Source organism: Aspergillus nomiae (assembly GCF_001204775.2).
Source record: "Aspergillus nomiae NRRL 13137 chromosome Unknown contig00035, whole genome shotgun sequence".
Classification (NCBI taxonomy): domain Eukaryota; kingdom Fungi; phylum Ascomycota; class Eurotiomycetes; order Eurotiales; family Aspergillaceae; genus Aspergillus; species Aspergillus nomiae.
This window is the reverse complement of record NW_015378090.1, coordinates 20,182-42,075: the sequence shown is the minus strand read 5'-3', so window position 1 is coordinate 42,075 and position 21,894 is coordinate 20,182. Positions and strand designations below refer to the sequence as shown.

The window sequence follows — 21,894 nt, the reverse complement described above, 5'->3', positions numbered from 1 at the left end:
TATTTGTGGTCGACTTTTGGTTCATAGTGTCAATTATACGGGAACCATACCACGTGTGGTAAATTGCCCAACCATGGTGCTTACCAGTGACCGTCGAGATTGCAGTAACGGAATACTGTACATCGCACTCTCAGCCAAGCTATGACAGTTGGAGTAGTGGAAGATATAATTAACTCACTGTATCATGTCTTTGTTTAGACAAAGATGAAGGAGATTCACAAGGTCCGAGCCACGACAAGGTGGTGTCTTTGTCTCTTGCTTTATATCTGGCTTTTAGTCCTTGACAGTATATGTATATACGCAGTACTTTCCAAGGCTTTCACCCTGGAAAATGCACAAGTGTCTTCATTACTGCTCCCATTTGGAGGTGGGACACATAAGAACCTCTCTGAGCCTCTGAACGCAAGCGTTTACACTTCGCACGACCTCAGCCTCTGACCCTTGGAAGGCATTGATGGAGGAGTAGTCGTATTCATCTTTGAATATACACTACCACAAGAGGTTAAGGTACGCCATCTCGAAAGACTTCAAGGTATGTGGGGATTTGACCGTCTAAGCCTTTGACAAGGGCAAATTCATCTGCGTTGTCTCGTGAGTACTTAGTAGCAAGCCAGGGTGGGAAGGTGGAGATCAGAGGGCCTCGGCCTAAGTGTTGAAGTACCCGAAGCTGGTGAACTGGGTGAATTCGCATTCTGCATTCGATACCGTGAAAAAGAAGCTTCAGTTAGGACAAACACAGGGAGCCGAATAAGAGTTTAATGCTATCATGCACCACAACTGGTGAACGATCGCTTTTTGTAAGTTTCAAGGCTGGAATATCGAAGCATCATGCGTTATTATTGATTACTCTAGATACTTGGAGACCAGGCAGCAAGATCCAGGTTTTGATTGCTTAATTAATTAGACAAGCACGTGCTCGCACTGCGCTAAAATGAACTTCACCGACAGAAGCACCAAGAATACCCTGGTAGCTCCTCACCCAAATCCCAAGCTTCAGCGTAGAAATGGCTTTCAACGTCCTCACGACTAACGCGGTCGACCTGCAGCGGCTACTCGAAGAGAACAAGATCACGAGCGCCGAAACTGTGGCAGAGTACTTAGCACAAATCGATCGCTATGAGCCTGTACTCAATGCGCTTATCTCGCCTGCCCCGCGGGACAAGGTCCTCAAAATCGCCCAGGCTCGGGATGAGGAGCGCCAGAAAGGGCAAATCCGGGGCCCGTTTCACGGAATTCCTATAATTTTGAAAGATAGCTTTGTCACAGCGTCAGAGCTGGGCATGAGCACCACAGCTGGATCATATGCGTTCATCGGAGCCAAGGCGTCAAAGAACGGAGCCATCACTCAACGGCTGATTGACGCTGGCTTGATTATCTTGGGGAAGGCGAACATGACTGTCAGTTGACGTTTAGCTTCCTGGGAACATTATTGGATTGACCGTTGTTATAGGAGTTCGCTGGTATGAAAATGACCATGATGATGCCCGGTTTGTCTGCTCATGGTGGTCAAACTCTATCGCCGTATGTTGGGAAGATAGAGGATGATGAGAAGATACTTGGCCACTCAGTGAGTAGATGGAATTACAGATGTTCTTCATCTGTACTGATCCTAAGCAGGCTCCTGGGGGTTCATCCACTGGTTCTGCGGTCGCTGTAGCCGCTGGGTTTAGCCCTCTTGCAATAGGCACTGAGACCATAGGTTCCATTGTGACTCCGTCAACACGCGCCGGTTTGTATGCGCTCAAGCCTACTACCGGGGTCCAGGATACTACTGGGTTATACACCATGACGGAGTTTTTCGATAGCCCGGGTCCTATGGCAAAATCAGCAGCTGACGTTCGCGTTCTTTCTGAGATTCTGCTCGGTCGCCTGTTTAACTCTGTCCATTTGAGTTCCTGGGAAGGTCTTTCGCTAGGCTTCCTGGACCCAAAAGAGTGGAGCATGTCGCCGGACTTTTGTACGCAATTTGAGGGCACCGCAGAGCAAATGGTACGTCACTATCGCTTCATCAGTTCAGAGCTCTAACCGTTGATTCTAGGTAGATGAGTACGAGGAGACGGTATCCGCTCTACGGAACGGAGGCTGTCCTCTTAAATACCCAATTTACTGCAAGGATCCCTCAGTTTTACCGAATACTACATTGCCAGTCGCATGTAGGTTGTTGCAGTTTAAGATGAAGTCAGGATGGCTAACCACTCCCAGATTGGGACTTCAAAAATGTCTGCATCCCTAATTTTATTCGCTCGTTTGATGAGTGCGCTGTAACAAGCGTTGCAGATATCGTCAAGTTCAATAAAGAAAACAGCGAAAAAGCCCTCCCAGCTCGTAGGTTGACAGAGAGGGCACAATGTCACGGTCTTCGTGAAGAGTTACTAACACAACGCAGCATTCGTCGAGCAGAATGATCTGGAAGGGGCAATGAACACTGTTGAAGAAAAGAAGCATATAGATGAGATGAAACAGAACCTTCGCAGGGCCGCGAGAGATATTCTGGATGACCTATTTGATAAGGAAAGAATCAATATCCTGGCAGCTCCGGGAGACTCCCCACTATGTGTTCATGCTTCTGCTGCAGGTAACAACTCATCATGTGTACGTTTGACTCGTCGTTGCTAATATAATCAGGGTATCCTGTCGCCACGGTCCCGATAGGACAACTTGGCTACAATGGCCGGCCGTTCGGTCTATGTCTGGTGGCTAGGGCGGATGAAGAGGGGACTCTATTGCAGTTCATGGGAGCGTATGAAAAGATTGCTAAGCCTCGCCCGCTTCCGAAATTCTGAATCACCGTGGTAGGAATTGCCAGGGATGATAACTGGCAAGACGAATGCCATATCTTATCTACGGGAATGGCCGGTAGAAGACCTCAGGTGGGTAAGGTTATGCTGATAGGTTATCAGCCTAGAATGTAGAAGCAGGGGAAAGAAATGCAACAAATTGAATTATACTCATTCATAAAGGGTTTCTCAGACAGTAATTAAGATATATAGGTGCATCGTGGTATCAATATATTCAGCAATGCGTTGCATCACGGGGATTGAATCCGGGGCTTACACAGATCTAACGCAATAACGGAATGGTTTAGTATAAAACAAGAAATATTCTTATCAACAGATTCAAGTATTATGATAATAGGCCAACCTTTTAGCCAACACTATTTGCTAATTCCAAAAGCCCAGCTCAGTCAAGCTGCTGGACCTCTCGCATATAGTTCCATTGACCTAGCGAGGAAGGATCTAGTGCCAACATCGGCAGCCTCTCAGAGTGACGACACGACGATAATGGTTTCAAGTGGGATATTTAGCAACGTAAGTATCCTATGGGATGCAATTTCCTTGTTGTGGGTTATAACATAGCCCCTTGTCTTTGCTACTATTGTACATACCCATAGGCTAGGTTACATTCTCTAGAATATACGCAGCACGGCGGGTGGGGATAATCAACCAGACAGAGCCAATCCCCCCTCATTCAGTTACGGAATTAAACATCTCAGGTGGGTCATTATTGTCCGTTGATCCCACCTCTTCGAGGATTCCTCAGTGGAACAGCATTGTGGTTGGCCTGGTCGTCTATGCTCGCGTCTCGGCGTGGGGGCCTTACATTGTACACTATGTCAATTGAACAACATTTGAACAACATTGCTGCATTGATATAGGCATTGCCGATACATTTAATATAAATATGCGTACACATTCTACCACTTCCCTGTTAATATCATCTCTAATTAATTCCAACCGCTCTTTAGCTGATCCAAACCAGACGACCAGATTATCCCGCATCATTAATAACCCTAATGTCAAGCTCAACAAGAGACTACATTATAATCGGCGGGGGGCTTGCCGGATGCGCACTTGCCAGCCGGCTTTATGAAAAGAACAACTCACTCAATATTCTGATCATAGAGGCCGGAGCCAACGCCGTCGGCCACCCCCTCACCGGCGCCCCCCTTGCGTGTTTCGGTGCCCATCATTCCCCACTCGACTGGGCCTATACCACGGTGCCCCAGAAGCATCTTAACGGCAGGGAATGCTACAACAGCGCAGGCAAGGCTCTTGGGGGTAGTTCTGCCACGAACTATGGCACCTGGACTCGCGGAAATGCCGCCGACTATGACCGCTGGGCGAAGTTAGTCGGCGATGATGGATGGAGTTACGAAGCCTACTGCCATACTTCAAGAAAACCGAAACACATTTCGATGGCACAAAGGCAGATCCGGCCACGCATGGTACCGATGGACCAATACACAATACTTCGGTCTCTGCTAGTAGCTCCGACAGGAAGTACGGTTTGAGGGAGCCGCTGCGGGAGGCTTGGGCCAGGGTCGGCGTGGAATATGTTGCAGACGCAAACGCGGGATCGCCGCTAGGGCTGGGGGAGTTAGTGGAGAATTGGCGTGCAGGCCAACGACAGATTTCGAGTGAAGCATATGGTACACTTAACTGTTCCGGAATTACCGTCATGACCGACACAATGGTAAAGCGAATTATTCTCGAGGATCGGGATGACAAGAAAGAGAAAGTCGCAACGGGAGTAGAAGTGGTAGGCGGAGAGAAACACTTCGCATCACGAGAAGTCATTGTCTCGGCTGGTGCATACCGCACACCCCAGGTGCTGATGCTCTCTGGGATTGGGCCGGCAGAGATCGCAAACCACAATATCACGCAACTGGTCAATGCGCCGGGCGTCGGCTGCAACCTTCATGACCACTTCTCGTTTGTGCGGTGGTGGAAACTGCGGCATCCGGAGCAAGGCTTGTCCATGGGTACTCCGTTATGGAAGAACCCAGCGTATGCGTTGGGTCTCCCGGCTGACTGGAACGTCACTGTGCAAGCTCCACGTGAGGTGTTGATGGAAGCATTGACTGCTGACGGTGAGAGCGAATCGGCTCTTGGGAAGCATCCTTATCTTGCCCCTGATTCCTGCCATGCTGAGATTCTCATTGTTTACGCCCCTGCTGGTGCAGCTGTTGCGGGTGCTGATATCCCGATGGATGGCACCCATGTTGCGTCAGCTATTCTAGACATGGTCCCCACTTCGCGAGGCCATGTTACCATAGCGTCGAGCGACCCAATGATCCCGCCTCTTATCGATCCAAACTATTATTCCACTGAAGTTGATCGTGCGATCCTTCGGGCCGCCATTCGACAGGTAACACAAGTTCTCCGAGAGACACCTGAAGGCAGAGCGATGATCGAATGTGAGACGCCGCATCCTGGGTTTAACCCGCTAGGGCCCGACGCCACAGACGAAGAAATCGACGCTCAAGTAAAACAAGGGGGGAATACATTCTATCATCCCGCTGGCACAGCGTCAATGGGGAATGTTGTAGATACTGAGCTCCGTGTGAAAGGCGTCGAAGGTCTCAGGGTAGTCGATGCCAGCATCATACCTTTGCCGATAACAGCACACTACCAGGCAGTTGTATATGCAATTGCAGAGAAAGCTGCAGATATTATATCGAACTAACACAAAACTTAGTAGTCAATTACACTAGTGAACGCAGTTAATTAGTTCATGAGTTCCAATCAATATTGAATAGCTACAGTAAATAGAGACGGGATATTGGGTTACTAGACTAGAAGAGTGCAACACATTAACAATTGAAAAAAAAAGAAAAACAGGACAACAGGCATCACGCATCCAGAGGCTGTTAGTCGACCTTTTAGATGCCTAAAAGTAGGAGACTTTCCATTCCGATGTTGAAGCAAAAACAAAAAGAGAAGCCGAACGCGGGGGTCGAACCCGCAACCTTGAGATACCGTGACGACTAAGAGTCTCACGCTCTACCGATTGAGCTAGCCCGGCTACTTGTTGAAGAACGCATTCTTTTTTGACTACATAAGGCAAAACTAAAGAAAAGCCTACTACGTGGATGGACAAGTGCATTCCTAGTAGATATTCATCCCCATCCGCATGCCCTACCATACCTACATATAGATTGATGGATGGGGTATATTTTGTCCCTTAATGCTGCAATAAGGCTGTCGATAGCTTATTCATGCGTCAAATGCATGCCTTTGTTGCATACTGGTGTGAACAGTGTTGTACCTAGTACTCTTCGCTTCCGTGAATTATATATTTTGCTACCAAGGACACATTCATCTTTTTTATACATTCCCGGAGGGGCTCAATCTTATCAGGCTAGTGGATGCTTGAATACTTGCATAACACCCAGTTACCCATATTCAATAAGTCCTGTAATATTGTCTTAGAAGCTTCTAAATGTCTATGATGCGATGTGACTGTTTGCTTTCGTGCTCCATTCCCTTCCAAGGCCAATACCAGGGTTCATCCGCCACCAGGTCGGCAACACCATCAATAGCTTTTAGTAAATCAGAAACTCGATATCTTTGAAGGCCATGAACCTTGGAATCACGAAATGTGATACCATTCATAATTAAAATTACTGCAATCTTCGGGCGACTTCGCCTCGCCTGGGTGTTGCGACGGAGGTACTATGTCGGCTTTATACCATTTACCAGCTAACACCCGGTCTCATTCATTTACCGACCTGGGAGTATTTCATATGCACAGTACATCATTACACACAAACATAGCAACTAATCGGTGCAGCAACAGTACCATAGCAGTACAAATCCATAATGAAATACCTCGGCATGGGAACATAGTTTTTCCCCACCAGTTTCGCGCCCCGCATGGATGCGCCCAGCCCAGCAACCCAGAACCGATCCGCAGCAATTATTTACCAGCCACGATGAAGACCTTACTAGATGTTGTAAAGGATTGCGATAAGTAAGCGCTCTCCAAAAAACCCCGTATAACCCCGCTAAAAGACCGCTCAGCTTTCCTTACGCGGAAGATACAGATTCCGCACACGCGCAAGTACAGGCCTCGCTATGGAAATTCTATCTCCCGGAGGATCCTAGACCGCACGGTCTCTTGATTGATGCTGTGGTAGAGCAGATGCCATGGACAGCAGACTTCCGAGTGCTTCCTGCCCCGCAAAAAGAAGTGCACCTTATTCGGCCCGAGGGCGCCAACTGGCAAGAGAAATGCACGGAGATCATTGAGCGACAGGCGGAACTTGCGCGTGAGAAAGGAGTGTTTCCTAAATTCGGGAAGAAAAGACACGAGCAGTTCCCGATTGTCGGTGCTAGGTTTCCGGTGGGGGTTGATCGAAGTTTCTTCTCGTATCTTGGTATCATAGGCCGTGGGGTACATATGACAGTGTACACCCGGACGGAGGCTGGGTTGAAGTTCTGGATTCCGCAGCGACAGTTTAACAAGGCCTATGGGGGTATGTTGGATAATACTGTGGCGGGTGGGATGGCCATCGGAGAGCAGCCGTTAGAGTGTTTGGTTCGCGAGGCATCGGAGGAGGCCGCGATGTCTGAGGATCTGATTAGGACGAAGGCACGGGCTGCAGGTACCGTGAACTGGATCGGTATCAGCGATGAGCGATCTGGTGGTCACCCGGGGCTCATCAACCCGGGGGTGCTCTATGTTTATGACCTTGAAGTCGACTCAGATATGGTGTTCAAAGTGGTCGACGACGATGTATATGCCTTTCATCTGATGGACACGAATGAAGTGAAAAAGGCCATGTTGGACGGTAAATTCAAACCGGCCAGCGCGAGTGTTCTCGTGGATTTCTTCGTTCGGCATGGTCTTATTACAGCCGAGGCCGAGGAGGAGTATACGGAGATCGTGTCCCGACTACATCGGAAACTTCCTTTGCCAACTAGTTCACATTGACAGAAAAAATGGGATTTCCCCGCATCATGATCGATATTTAGTGCTTGGGTGGTTGAACGCTTGTATTAGTACATAGGCCAGTACTTAATTAAGGACGCACTACGGAGTACATTGGGCGCTGGGGCTAAGCTGGGTTAGACGCCCTGCATGGATTTCATTGTACTAGAAAGTGGCCGGCGTCTCACGAAACAATGAAAAGGCTTTTTATAGCACCGAACACGAAAAATTCCCGCGATGGGACGAGTGGAGCGACCGCGCATCCCGTCGGAAGTGGAGGCTGGTCACCAATCACTGCGCCAGGTGAAATGCTTAGCTGTTGGGATCATGAATCCTGCCCCGCTCAATGTCCTGGATTCACTCCGTTGCTTACTGTTCCTTTCGTGCTCGAGACTAATAAATTCCAACGATGACCTGCTTTTATCATCGGCTCTCCTTGTTTCTGAATAGCACTTCTGACAACATAGCCTAATTAACTACACTTCGACCCCAGAAAAAGGTCCGAGAACCATAGACAGCATACACCATCGCATCTCACCATGTCTCAAACACCAAACAAGCAAAACTCAATATGGAACAAAACAAAAGTCATCGGCAAGAAAAACTTCGACAAAGCCTGGGATGCGCTGGACAAACTCGGGCCCCCCGTTAACCGCCTGACGAACAAGCTCGGCTCCGAGGCCTTCTGGCCCATGACACTAGACAAGGAAAGCGAGAAGGTAGCGCGCATTCTGCAGAGCTTCTGCAAAGATGGTGTCTATGTCGAGGAATCCAAAGAAAGCACGCCTGCACCGGAAACGAAAGGAGGAAAACAGGTGATCGACAAGCCGCGAGGGAAGCCGAAAGTGTTAAAGAAGATCCCGACCGAAGTGATCCGACAGGCGAAGGGATTGGCTATCTTTACGGCTATGCGAACGGGGCTATGGTTCAGCGGTGCGGGCGGTAGTGGTGTTCTTATTAGCAGAGTGCCGGAAACCGGTGAATGGAGTGCGCCGTCGGGGATCCTGCTGCATACCGCCGGGTTGGGATTTCTGGTCGGCGCAGACATCTACGATTGTGTGATGGTGATCAATACGTATGAGGCACTGGAGGCATTCACGAAGGTCCGGGTTACTCTCGGAAGCGAGATCAGTGTTGCTGCTGGGCCAGTTGGAATCGGCGGTGTGCTAGAGTCGGAGGTTCATAAACGGCGAGCCCCGATCTGGACCTATGTCAAGAGCCGAGGATTTTATGCGGGTGTGCAGATTGACGGAACGGTCGTCATCGAGCGTATAGATGAGAACGAACGATTCTACGGTCGAAAGCTGCCCGCCAAGGAAATCCTGAGTGGCCACGCCTGGGTCGACAATCCCTCGGTGAAAATGCTGACGCACACGGTTCGAGCGGCGCAAGGTGATGTACAGTTCGAGCAGACACCCTCGGGGGTTAACATGGCAACGGGGCCAAGTCCCAGCGATCTTCCATATGGAGATTTTGCGGGTACTCAGATGGATCAGGTTCAACCGCCTCCAAATCAAGGTCCACAGTACAATGCTGGACCAGAGTACAATTCTGGACTGCAGCACAATGCTGGAACACAGCCTACTGCTAGACCACAGTACAATCCTGGATCAGAGTATAATACTGGACCACAACCCAATGCTGGACTGCAGCAGAACCCTGGACCACAGTACAATGTTGGTTCAGACTACAATGCTGGGCCACAATTCAACCCTGGACCACCATCCAACGCTGGATCGCAGCATAATGTTGGACCGCAACCCAATGCTGGATCACAGTACAATGCTGGCCCAGAGTATAATGTTGGATCGCAGTATAATGCTGGGCCACAATACAATGCTGGAACACAACCTAATACTGGATCGGAGTACAATCCTGGACCGCAACCTAATCCTGGCCCAGGGTACAATACTGGGCAACAGTCCAATGCTTGGCCACAGCACAACCCTGGATCACAATCCAATGCTGGACCACAATCCAATGCTGGGCCACCATACAATACCGGACAAGCTGGGCCTGCCAGATACTATTGATTGCTATATTAGAAGGTGCTTAAGTTACTGTGAATGAATATTCGGAATCCTGTTTTTTATGAGACTTAGCTATTAGTACAATTGCGCACCCGGCCAACGAGACATACCTTTGCCATATCTGAAAATCTTATATTCGTATTACTTTTTTTTCTTAATGCGTTGATATATAGTTTCTCTCATGAAGATGCCGCGACCAGAGGAACTCGATGTGATTGTAGACTGCCCTCATTGGCAAGCATATCCACAGATAGACATAACTATAGCACACAACTGAACTTTGGGGCAAATGTGAGGATAGTAAATAATATAAACTGCACCTGAAGATCGCAAGTTCATCCATACTATATCATGTCCATGCTCCGGTGGACTGGCAACACGTGATATTATGGTCAGTATGTACAGTATGATCACTAACACGAGTCAAGCATATCAACAAGAGCACCCTTCTCATCCTGGGTAATAGTCAAGTTATACACCGACTTGACTCGGACCCACATCTTTGCATAGGTGCAATAATACGAAGCTACACAGTTAGCGCGCGACCAGATAGAATATTGGGACGAACTTACTCAGAGGAGGCTTCCACTCCTCCGGCCCGTCATCACTCTTCTGGCGGTTAACAGTGCCTGTCACTGCAATTAGTTGTGGATTCGTCAAGTCATTGGCAAACGCTTGACGTTGGTCCGTGGTCCAGTCTGCCGCTCCGCTCTGAAATTTCATTAACCATTAGATCAGAATCCATCCATGTATGGACGATGACAGACTTACCTTCCAGGCATTGGAAAGCGGAACAACATGGTCGATGTCTAGATCGCTTTTATCCGTCCAAGTCTTTCCATCGTACGGCGACAACCATGTCCCACTAGTGGGAGAGCAAGAATCGTTCTTCTCGACATTCTCGCCATCGCGAGCAAGCACGACCTCACGCGTATCACATGAACTTTCGTAAAGTGGTTTAGCACATTTATCCCCCAAAAATAGATGACAATACATACTGGCCCTGGCTGATCCAATGGGGAAACTTATCCCGGTCATAGCCATCCTGCGGGCCCTGCGCAGCGACTGTTAATCCAGCCAATTCATTCTCAGCCGTGGTTGTCGATGGGATTCCCGGGGGAGTTGGGACAGGCGCCGGGGCAGGGATGGCATTCACGAAGGGCAGGGCCAAGAGGGCCAGGACGGTGAAATGGACCATGATGCGACTGGACCAAGGAAGATTGTTGGATATAGAAGAAACGCACTGTTTACACGCACATTGTGGCTGGCGAGCTTTTAAATATGCCCACTGCCGCGGCGATCAGCTCCATCCCTTGCATATGGCTTCATCTGCCGGGTGTAACGTGCTCAAGCCAGTCAAAACACCATGTGCCCGGCCGGGTTCTTGGCGTACATGAGCGCATGCAATACAGTAGCACACATTCTGCAATGCCGCAACGCCTTTGGCCGCTGCTAGGGGCTTGGCTAATTTAGTACCTGGACCGCCCTGACGATTCCCCAAATGGGAGGTCTTCAGGATATTGGAGCGGGGTGCTTATCAGTCCCCCTTTGCATCTCCGGTGGTTGACGACCACGCTCGGCATGGAGTAAGGCTGATTCGCCCATGGACAGGTAGAATGGGGGGGGATCATCGCTGTCAGGGTGGTCGGCGTGTTAGATATACATTGATCCGCCGGAATCCGACGGAAGAACAACAAATGAAGCCAAAGGCAGAAGATGATCACTTATTTCTTCTCATAACAATCATACATTTCATGAATTATCAGCACATGGTAATCTGTAATTTAAAGTCCCAGAGCCTTCAGGATCTCCTTTCCAACGCCCGTCGCACTGGCCGGGTTCTGCCCGGTGATCAGAGTCGCGCCGTCGGAGGTCTTCGAGACGACAACCTTCTCGCCCCACGGCTGATCGGCCTTCACAAATTGACATCCGGGGATCTTGTTCATCTCAGTCTCGACCAGGTATGGCATGAGCTCGGTCAGTTGGGCCTGGTCTTCCTCGACGTTGGTGAAGGCGGTGACGGTGGAGTTGGCGAGCAAGGGCTGGCCGGCCTTGGTCGTCGCCTTGATGAACACGGTCGGGCCGTGGCAGACGGCGGAGACGGGCTTTCCAGCGGCAGCGAAAGCCTGGATCAGGGCGAGGGAGGTCTCGTCGTAGTGGAGGTCAAACATGGCTATATAGCGGTCAGTGCGATCCCCTCCGCCAAAGTGAAAAATAAAAGGGCTCCTTACGTCCATGACCACCGACATAGAAAATCGCATCGAATTCCGAAACGCGGGGCAGGAAATCAGCCAGCTTGTGGGTATTCTTCCAGAGCGACTGCTGCTCGTTGAGGAATTTCGTCGACACAGGATCGCTCTCGAACATCTTGACCGACGAGGGGTCGAGGGGGGCCTCACCACCCTTGGGGGAGGCGACGGTGAGCTCGACCTTCTCATGAAGGACCTCCCACGGGTGGGCGAACTCGGGCTAGGACTTCGCATTAGACCTGCTCGATCGACAGGCGTACATGGCGGGGTAATATGTACATACCAGGTACCATCCGGTGGCGTGGTCGCGGTCAGGAATCTGGGCCTGAGAGGTAAGAACAACGAGCACCTTGGGAGCCATTTTGTCAGGATGTGTGAGTTGTGTGGTTTTTCTGCGCGGACTCGTCAACCCTCCAGAATTGGGTCCAGGTCGACCTTATATAGGGTACGGTGGGGCAGCTGAGATGGATGACATCACCTCCCCTGGAAGGTCCTGGACTCGTTCACATACTTTATTTTTGAGCATGATTGTTTCTAACTACTTCTGCACAATTCCACTACCATGTATGGGGTCAGGGTTTTGCAAAATACGGTTCCTAGATCAACGTGGACGAATGGTCTACGAGTTCCTGAATAACCACACAATCGACGGTGGAGGAATTGTGTAAAACACTCGAGACAGCCAATGGGACCCTTGGGGAAAAGTAAAAGCGAGCGCTAATGATTCTTATCGTGTGGAGGGACCCACGAGCTACCGTCTCTTCGGCAAATAATCTCCCCGGCTCGGCGACTATTCATTATTAAGTTCAGTAATCATCTATTCTTATGTATTGAAGGGCATGGATCAACAACCTGTCGAACACAGCTGCCAACAAGACGGCACGGTTGTATGGAATTGACTATTTGACTGCTTTCAGTTGTTATCCATGTGTGATATCACACCTAGGCTAGTAAGATAGTGATTTGACTTCAGTGCTGCATTAGCCTTGATGAAACAATTCTTAGAAGAGCAGTTCTACTTATCTGGGTTGTATAAAGATCAGTGATTGTGTTTCCCAGCTTACCGATTAACGGTGTTAGTTTTGTATCGGGAGAATAGAACTTGTAGTGGCACTGGAACCATTTGAAGCGTTTGAAATTCGTAGTAACTACTAAATCACTGGCTATTGAAACAAGGTCAGCAATGACAGCAAGAAGAAACGAATCATCGGCGCCGGTCTCCCTCGAACAGGGACAACCTCTCTCACTGCAGCACGCGAGATGTTGGGATGCTTAATATGAATCACTACGTTGAAGATCAAAGTCGTCTACATACTGGGTTCGATGTAGCCTTGCTGTCCTACAACAACGATGCGGATGGACCTGGCTTAGATAGTTAAAACCAACTAGCTTTACAAGGGATAAAACTAGCACTGGGCCTATGTTCTGACAGGTTCCCAGTTCCATACACAGGTACACTGTCACTAGTAAAGGAACAAGATTACAACCCCAGGAGAAGCTGCCATATGCAACGGATATTTACTGTGTTTTCATCGTGCATCAGGAATTCTCCTTTTCCCAGAGCCGTCAGCTTGGCTAGAATGCACTTCCTGCATAGCTCAAAGGAAATTCATTACATACTCCTTTTCAGCTGGCGCAGTGGGGTTATGGGCACTTAAATAATATATACAAGCGCCTGCTTAACAGTAAGAGAGGTGTAGAAAGCCCTTAGCTTGGGCCTGTAGATAAACTTAATCACTGTATTGTCTCACCAAAATCAAATCACTTCTGCTGAACCGCTGCTTCCCTGCCTCTGGATCGTACCCACTGTTTGATAGTTTCGAAGTCTCGACAAGTATGCGTGCGCTCCGTCTCCCCCAAGAGGGTTAGATATCTCCTGCCTTCTCGCATCTGAATGACAGGTTTCAGGGTAACCGGGGTCAGATCTCCCGAGCACATGATCGTCTGGCGCAGCTGATCGATACAATGATCTAAAATTGTTCCATTAGCCCTATCATGTTCATACGAGGCCACAAAATATCCAAAAATAACGTACCAACATGCATCTCCTCTACTTCCACCGGGAGAGAATGGTTGTGGCCTACGGATCCACCAGGCCTGATGCGTCTCCTTAATATGTCTAGACAATGCAATGAATGCAGCACATCCACACCCCCATAAACGCCGTCCTGAGGGACAACGACGCTTTTTGTCATCCTCTCGAGTGGCTCTAGCTCAGACTGGGATGTATCTTCGTTCAGCTCCTCGATCTCTTGTTGCTCAAACAGAAAATATCGCTCTCCTATCAATTCCTCCCAAGACGCATTAATCTCCCCCGGCGGATAATTCCCCGTATATCGCTTCTCGCCGGGATCGTCAACGCGATATAAGGTTCCGTTTTCTGTGGCCCGAATTGCAGAGCTGAATCTCCGTTCTTCCAGCCGAATATGTGGCTTTGCATCGTCAAAGTCTGTCGAGAAACCGGTCTCGTAGGTGTCTCTGGTGGGAGTGTGTTTCGGCCAGATCAGAAGGAGAAACTGGACAATTGAGAGTATGGCAAGTGAGTATGCTATACATTTCCAACGTCGGACTGGCGATGGTGGCTCCTCATCGAAGTAGTCCGACTCATCTGAGAGAAGTTGTCGCTCGTCGTCTTTGTCAATGCTTGTAGTGGCTGCCATGACCCTTTCTCGAAATGAAGAAGTTGCCGATCAGCTCGGAAGGACTAGAGCCAATGGGCATAGGATAGGTGCATCCCAAATCCAGCTACTGGAAGATAAAATAGACCTGGATGATGATGCAAAAGCCGCGAGAGTATGTAGTCTTTTCATCGCCCTGTAAAGAGGATAGCGAAATAGCATGTCTCAAGTTCGGGGTGGAAAAGTAGAAAGGGGAGGTTCCCCACCCCTGCTTCCTCAGAGCGCCCGTTAACTACACTGAACTTATTGAAGGAATGTGGTCAGAGAAGGGGGATATGATATGCACCATTCACCTCCCCGCTAGATCTACGTACATCTTTCCTCCACGAGAATTCGACGCAAGGGGCTTTGCTTGTCATTTTTGTAAGGCACGCGGCACCTTGGCCTATCCAGTGCGCTACTTAAAAGGTTCTCGTCTTCTAGGGCCCGCGGGTATCTTACGGAATCCATCCCTTGTTTAAGACCCATATAAAATGGAAAATGAAGTGTTGACGGGAATCTGGTATTCATTAGATAGCACCCACAGACTTTGGGACGCATCAGGAAATCATGTTGCTCTTCACCAATCTAGCTTTGAACAAACTAATAGATATGTTTCCTTGAGTTGACTGATCATATCTGACGAAGGGCCCGGCACGGGCATAAGGTCTATCATATTGATATGCGGTTGTGACTTGGCATTCCTCACGATCCCTCTTTCGGAATTGACTAATAAGGATCGATGCCAATCTCTGCTTGCTTCGGGGTGCGTGACATAACGGAGGCCAATCAAAGACCAGAAATGTCAGTAGCTACCATTGGAGAATATGTCTTTCTCTAGTCTCAAATGAAGGAGACTGAGGCTCGGAACATAAATACTAGCTGGATAGTATGTCAAGGGATACTTCTGCCCTTCGTTCCATATTTTAATCATCCGTGCCATTGGAAACCACGATTGATTCCCGCTATAAGCAATTTACCAGGTTAGTGTTTTGGGTATGTGTTTCTTTTTCATGGAGGCATCTAATCCAGATAACTCAAGATAATTGAGAACGCTAATACGCTATACAATGCGGTCATTGATTTTCATCTACGCGGTTATTGCTACCGTGGCTATGGCTTCTCCTGTCGAGTTGTCGAGAGATCATACGCTGGTTATACGTCAAGGCGTCGTCGAAGACGCGGTGAGTATCGACCCTTGCGACATGACTCATCACTATTTAGATTCAAATGGCTAATATATATGTTGTTAATCAGATTGGCGTGGGTGACCCACTGACATATCATCATTCTTTGAATACTCGCAACTAACACATAAGACATATAGAACGTATTAGATGTGAGTATCAGGACTTCCGACAGATATCTATAATATATCATTACTTGGATACAGAGAGCTGAAATATGGAACATAGGATGTCACTTTGGTAAGTATCGACTCTTCGGCAGAGGTCCATGATCCAGGGCCACTTGAAAACAGGAGCTGACATGTATGGTCTATAGTCGATTGCATGAATTGGTGATGCGAACCCTCGACATAGCGGCTTACAAGCATCTAAAGTCAGACAGCTGACATATATGATATGGATAGTCACTGAACATCATGCCAAGATTGCCGGTTTCATGCCATTCCTGAATCTGGATGGACGTAAGTGGAGTCTATTCCTCGCAGCTCCTCATTCCTCATTAATTAATGCTCCATTATCTCAGTTATCCTTATCAGTGGGAGGACGCTTGACGGGCACTGAACCCAGTGGTGTGTGTGTTTCGGCTTGGGGTTGGGTTTTGACCAGAGTAGTTGCAAGCAGAATGAGCCTTCATATGACTTTTTTGCTCTGCTGCTTGGTCATATTTACTTCTATATTCTATAATATCTTTTTTGCTAAATTGAATTTAATGACGATCGCCTTTACTTTCAACTGACATGACGTGAAGATGTTTTTAAGGTCCCTGGCGGCCCCGTTGGCTTTGCCTTTGAGATACTCTATCGAGAAGGGCATCTTTGAATGTGCAATGGTGAGGGAGGAAGACGGAGAGGTCCAGGCAAATCGTTCTTCGTAGATCGTACACGCCCGGGTTGGTGTAGTTGGTACAGTTCAAAGCCCAAGGGCAGCATAAGAACAATCGTGAAAGCGCAAGAGAAAAGGCTAGTTCCGCGATGTCATGGAAGTATGGTACGGACGAATAACAGACAAGGGGTACTAATATTATTACTATCTAATGATAGAGAAGAGAAGCGGCCAAGAAGTGTAAAAATCACAGGATGACCATAGCCATCAGTCACCGAGAAGAAAAAGAAAAAAAAGAAAACGATCAATTTGAAAATCACTATCCAACAGGATGTTTTCTCACAACTGCCAAAGATTCGGGGTCACCAGGTAGAAGACTCACATATCGCCCAGATTCTGCAAGCCGACAAGCTCGAAGTATGCCGACCGCTTCTGCATCAGCTCAGCATGGGTTCCACACTCGATGACGCGGCCTTGGTTGAAGACATAGATCATATCTGCCTTTTGCACCGTACTGAGACGATGCGCCACGGCGATCGTCGTGCGGCCTTTCGCTGCGGTATCCAAGGCAGCTTGCACGAGCTTTTCAGACTCTGAATCGAGAGCCGAAGTGGCCTCATCCAGTAAAAGGATTCGGGGGTTGCGGAGCAATGCTCTCGCTATTGCAAGACGTTGCTTCTGGCCGCCTGACAGCATGCTGCCCTTACTACCAACGAGGGTATCGAAGCTGTTTGACAGACTGATGATGAAATCGTAGATGTTGGCGGTCTTGCAGCATTGCACCATTTCATCTTCCGTAACGTCGTCGCGGTCCGTACCCAGCATAATATTCTCGCGGATGGTGCCTTGGTAGAGCGTTGGCTCTTGGCTGACCAGTGCCAGATGGGAGCGGTACTTGTTGATGTTGAATGACGAGATATCTTTGCCGTCGACATAGACACCGCCGAGAGCTGGATCGTAGAATCTCTCTACGAGGGCAATTGCAGTGGACTTGCCACATCCACTAGCTCCGACGAACGCAACGTACTGCCCGGGCTTGACGTGCAGATTGAGACCTCGCAGAACGAGCTGATTTGGTCGCGTCGGGTACCTGAAGTACACTTCTCTGAACTCGACATGGCCTTCTATACTCTGGACCATCTCCCCATCACGGCTCCAGCTATCGATTTCCGGCGTCCGATCGAAGAGAGCCTTGAGACTAGCAGCAGCGTGTCTGGCTTTGGCAATATCCGGTGCAAAGCTGAAGACGGTCCCTGCAGACTGCGCCCCGAAAATGACTACGCTGAAACACAGGAAGAATTGGAACCTGAAGATACGGGTTAGAACCAATAGGGCGTCTGTTCGGGGAATTGCCATCTACCCACATAGAATATTCGTGTCGGCCAAACAAGGTACCTCCATACCAAAAGCCGAGAGCCATGCAAAGAAATTGAAGCGATTGAGATGCCGCGTAAAGAATGGATGACTTGAGAATCGACCACACTAGCCTACGGCCTTGTGAGAGGAGCTGTTCATGATAGTGATTGCAAACGTCGCTCTCACGGGTCAAGGAAGCTACGGTTCGGATGGCTGAAGTGGCCTCGCAGGCATAGCTTGCAGACTGTTCAAAGGCTTTCTTCTTCTCCTTCTCGAGTCGGACCAGCATGGCCAAACGGAAGTACCCACAAGCGAGAAGTAGGGGGATGGTGGACATACACACTAAACTAAGCTCCCACCCTACGGCCAAACCAATGGCGCAGGAAGCAATTAAGGTGGTGACCATCAATAAAATCGTCATCAGAGTAATTCCAGACAGCCCAGCCAGGTGGGAGGTCTCAGTGGATAGAAAAGAAGTAAGAGCACCAGAGGAACGTTTGTCGAAAAAGGCAATATCTTGCCGGAGGATATATCGAAATGCTTGGTCGCGAACCCGATGGGTAAGTCGCTCTGCGCAGTAAGAGAACGCAGTACCCTGACAGATGATAACGAGCAGCTGCACAAAGGCGAGCATCAAATACATCAGTGACCAGAAGTTGGCTTGTCGACGTATCTCAGAGCGTTCTGAAAGAGGAAGCGAAAGGGCTGTAATGCACTTGGCGAAGAAGACAGCTTGCGTTGGATTACATCCACCCCAGATCGGCGATAGTAAAAGACCAAAGACCATATATTTCCATTCTTTTTGTTCAAACCAGCGATAAACCGTATGAGCGTGAACAAGGTATAGTTATCAGTAATGTCCTCTTCTCCGTCCTTCGCAGGTGTCGCCCTGGATGCGGCCCTTTCTGGTCGTGTCTTGTCCACCTGAAGTGCATCAGGGTCTTCTCCCTGATCCTCTTTGTCTAAGCTGTAGCGACCTTTCTTGAAATCGAGTCGCCGTAAATCGTAATTGGTTCCAGGAAGTATGGAATCTTCATCCTGGTTTCTAGACTCTTGCTTCATCGCGATTCGCTGAGCCTCGGCCAAGTTATAGTAAGCGCCTTTCTTCTGGAGAAGGTCATCGTGGGTGCCCTGTTCGACAATGCGTCCGTGGGACATCACCACGATATTGTCCGCATTCTTGATAGTAGACAGTCGGTGAGCAATGATCACGGTGGTTCGTCCCTGAGCAGCTTTGTCGGATGCAGCCTGCACAACGCCCTCGCTCTTCGTGTCGAGTGCGGATGTTGCTTCGTCAAGTAGCAGAATCTTAGGATCGCTGACCATGGCTCTAGCAATGGCAATGCGTTGTTTCTGACCTCCTGAAAGAAGGAACCCTCGTTCGCCAATGTCGGTGTCATAGCCCTCGGGAAGGGAGGTAATGAAGTCGTGGGCCTGAAAAGCAAAGAAGTCAGAACATAGTATCGTATATGGTACGAGCAAAGAGGGTGTGTTTAATGCAGGGCATTATGGCATTTGCCTTACTTACGTTTGCCATCTGCGCAGCACGTTCGACTAGCTCACGAATTGCTTTGTCGGACTCATGCTCGTGCGGTGTTCCGATCAAACCGTGCCTGATATTGCCAAATATCGTCGTAGCGAATAATGTCGGCTCTTGGCTCACCAGTGAAATTTGTTGTCGCAACCAGCGTAGATTCAAGTCTTTGATATCATGGCCGTCGATGTGTACGCATCCACCGACAGGATCGTAGAAACGCTCAACCAGCCCGACGATCGTACTTTTTCCAGAGCCTGAAGCCCCAACAAGCGCAGTAGACTTGCCTGCGGGGATCAGTAAGCTCACACCATCCATTACAACAACGTCGGGGCGGTAAGGGTATATGTGTCTGATATTCTTCAGTTCCACATTGCCTTGCAGTTTCTCCAGCTTCTGCCCCTCGGTCGATGTAGGGTCGAGAGGAGAGACACGATCAATGGTTGCGTAGATCTTGTTGGCTGCGGCGACGGCCGAGGTGATGGCCTGGACATTGGGTGTAATATTCCCGAGGGCAAGAGCCCCCATCATGATGGCCATCTGAATAGTGAGGATTTGCGATAATCCAACGGACCCATCCACAAGGAAGCGGGAGCCCATCCAGAAAGACAGTCCGTAGTTGAGGTAGATGTACCTTGAAAAAAAAGCAAGTCAGAACACTCGGCTGTTTGAGGTAATTCAAAAACCGTCAATTGGATGGCGAGGTACTGTGACACTCGCTGTACTTACAGAAAGAGAAAAGCAAACATTGAGCTGGTGGTGGACTTGAGCTTGAACCCGGACCTCTCAGCTTCGACGAGATACCCATCGTATCGTTGAGCCAGCTTCTCTTGGGTATTGAAGGCAGCCGCATTTCGGATCGAGCTGATGGCCTCTTCCGCAACCGTCCCTCCTGCAGCAAAATGGGCGAGGTATTTCTTGCTGAGCTTGGCGACGAACGAACCCACGGCGCCCAATGTAACAACGATGGCAGCGACAGTGGAACACAGAATCAGCGTGAGCTTCCAGTATGTGACGAAACCAATCACGAACGCGGCCACAAAGGTGGCGACGGCTGTCAAGGTCAATGCCACTTTCTCTGAGATACCCTCCTGGACAAGATTGGTGTCTGCTGTGATCCTTGTGGTGATCTCACCCGCGCCGAGCTCGTCGAAAAAGGCAATATTCTGCCTCAGAATGGCGGCCAAGAACTGCTGTCTGATCTTTGCCGTGATGTGTTCACCAGCATACACGAAACCGACCGTGGCCAAGTACACCATCACAAACTCGCCGACAGCGAGGTAGAGGAAGTAGAGAGAGAATCTGGCAAGGTCGCCGGTAAATTGGCCTTCACCTATGTCGCCCAGTAGGAAGCTGCGGAAGGTGCCTGCAAGACCTCCAAACAGGACGGTCATCAGAGGCATGAGTGCACCGCCGACGATTGCTGCGAGCGAGGCGATGACCAGGATGATCTTGTCATTTCGTGTCGCATAACGATACAGCGTCAGATAACCGACGGTGGTGGCGGGCTGATCCAACTGTCTCTTGAGGATGGCCTTCTCGTGCTCAGACAGATGCTTGAACGGATCACCATCTTCCTCCTTTCTGTCTGCATCTGCCGGTGCTGGGCCGACTGGGTTCAAGGGAGGGTTCGCGGGCGTGGCGTTTCGGCCTGCCTGGACAGGCGCGTGCTGGTCTCCAAGGTCGCGGCTCGGCATGGTGAGGCAGTCCAGCAATCATTGAAGGAGGCAGTGGCAGTCATCTATGTTGGTCAAGTCAGCCAGGAGTGGAGTCAGGGTGAAAGTGAGAGGATTCTTCGACTGTGTTGCTGCCTTTCGAGAGGGGAGGATGAGCTGACGGTTCGCGTTTTCTTTGTTTGGAATCAGGGGGAGCGACAAGGATCTGGAATATACAGTAGCCTGTTAAAACTGTCGTATTGCTGTGGGTCACGACCCAGTCTTATAAACACAGGTCTACTGTGGTAGGGTGATTCTTCCCTCCAGGTAGCTAGTCTCGTCCAATCTCGCGTTTGATCGGCCGCTACGAACTTCTTTGTCTGATTTCTTCGACTTGCAAATCCGGAGCTCACCACATCAATGCGCGTCATCATGGTTGGCGACAGCCTGGCGGGCCTCACGCTGGCAAGTGTATTAGGAAAAGCGATTGTTGTTTTTGTATTGCTAGAGGTCCGAGGTTCAAGGTTGATTTGACCCCCGACGGAGCATCGATTGGGCTGAACGACGCCGCAATGCGCATCCTGGATCGGCTAGGCGCAGCCAAGAAGATCATGAATCATACAGCACCAATCAGAGCATCTAGTGTTCATCACAGCGAGGGTACACGAGTCATACTACTAGTGTTCACTTT

General features: G+C 49.4%; 7 protein-coding genes across 7 annotated transcripts; 3 read left to right on the top strand and 4 right to left on the bottom strand.

Annotated features, from left to right (window-relative positions):
* Nucleotides 1–1,004: 1,004 nt before the first annotated feature.
* ANOM_002137 (uncharacterized protein) lies at nt 1,005–5,466 on the top strand (the record flags this gene model as incomplete). Its single annotated transcript, XM_015547394.1, has 11 exons — nt 1,005–1,397; nt 1,451–1,567; nt 1,618–1,989; nt 2,039–2,153; nt 2,203–2,325; nt 2,387–2,575; nt 2,626–2,740; nt 2,807–2,874; nt 3,175–3,308; nt 3,746–4,125; nt 4,266–5,466. 11 exons carry the CDS (start codon nt 1,005–1,007, stop codon nt 5,464–5,466), a joined length of 3,207 nt encoding a protein of 1,068 aa, XP_015410151.1.
* Nucleotides 5,467–6,715: 1,249 nt separating this feature from the next.
* Nucleotides 6,716–7,716, top strand: ANOM_002136 (putative thiamine pyrophosphokinase; the record flags this gene model as incomplete). Its single annotated transcript, XM_015547393.1, has 2 exons — nt 6,716–6,753; nt 6,804–7,716. 2 exons carry the CDS (start codon nt 6,716–6,718, stop codon nt 7,714–7,716), a joined length of 951 nt encoding a protein of 316 aa, XP_015410152.1.
* Nucleotides 7,717–8,252: 536 nt separating this feature from the next.
* ANOM_002135 (uncharacterized protein) lies at nt 8,253–9,746 on the top strand (the record flags this gene model as incomplete). The annotated part of the gene is made up of 1 exon (XM_015547392.1): nt 8,253–9,746. The coding sequence occupies one exon, from the start codon at nt 8,253–8,255 to the stop codon at nt 9,744–9,746; it is 1,494 nt and encodes a 497-aa protein (XP_015410149.1).
* A 410-nt stretch (nt 9,747–10,156) lies between these two features.
* Nucleotides 10,157–10,941, bottom strand: ANOM_002134 (HNH endonuclease family protein; the record flags this gene model as incomplete). The annotated part of the gene is made up of 4 exons (XM_015547391.1): nt 10,157–10,269; nt 10,316–10,454; nt 10,515–10,686; nt 10,742–10,941. The coding sequence occupies 4 exons, from the start codon at nt 10,939–10,941 to the stop codon at nt 10,157–10,159; spliced, it is 624 nt and encodes a 207-aa protein (XP_015410150.1).
* A 511-nt stretch (nt 10,942–11,452) lies between these two features.
* ANOM_002133 (type 1 glutamine amidotransferase domain-containing protein) lies at nt 11,453–12,353 on the bottom strand (the record flags this gene model as incomplete). The annotated part of the gene is made up of 3 exons (XM_015547390.1): nt 11,453–11,916; nt 11,975–12,212; nt 12,276–12,353. 3 exons carry the CDS (start codon nt 12,351–12,353, stop codon nt 11,528–11,530), a joined length of 705 nt encoding a protein of 234 aa, XP_015410147.1. The 3' UTR covers nt 11,453–11,527.
* A 1,400-nt stretch (nt 12,354–13,753) lies between these two features.
* Nucleotides 13,754–14,652, bottom strand: ANOM_002132 (oxidase ustYa family protein; the record flags this gene model as incomplete). Its single annotated transcript, XM_015547389.1, has 2 exons — nt 13,754–13,962; nt 14,028–14,652. The coding sequence occupies 2 exons, from the start codon at nt 14,650–14,652 to the stop codon at nt 13,754–13,756; spliced, it is 834 nt and encodes a 277-aa protein (XP_015410148.1).
* Nucleotides 14,653–17,036: 2,384 nt separating this feature from the next.
* ANOM_002131 (ABC transporter ATP-binding protein) lies at nt 17,037–21,245 on the bottom strand (the record flags this gene model as incomplete). Its single annotated transcript, XM_015547388.1, has 5 exons — nt 17,037–17,964; nt 18,023–18,746; nt 18,827–19,448; nt 19,543–20,182; nt 20,278–21,245. The coding sequence occupies 5 exons, from the start codon at nt 21,243–21,245 to the stop codon at nt 17,037–17,039; spliced, it is 3,882 nt and encodes a 1,293-aa protein (XP_015410145.1).
* Nucleotides 21,246–21,894: the final 649 nt, after the last annotated feature.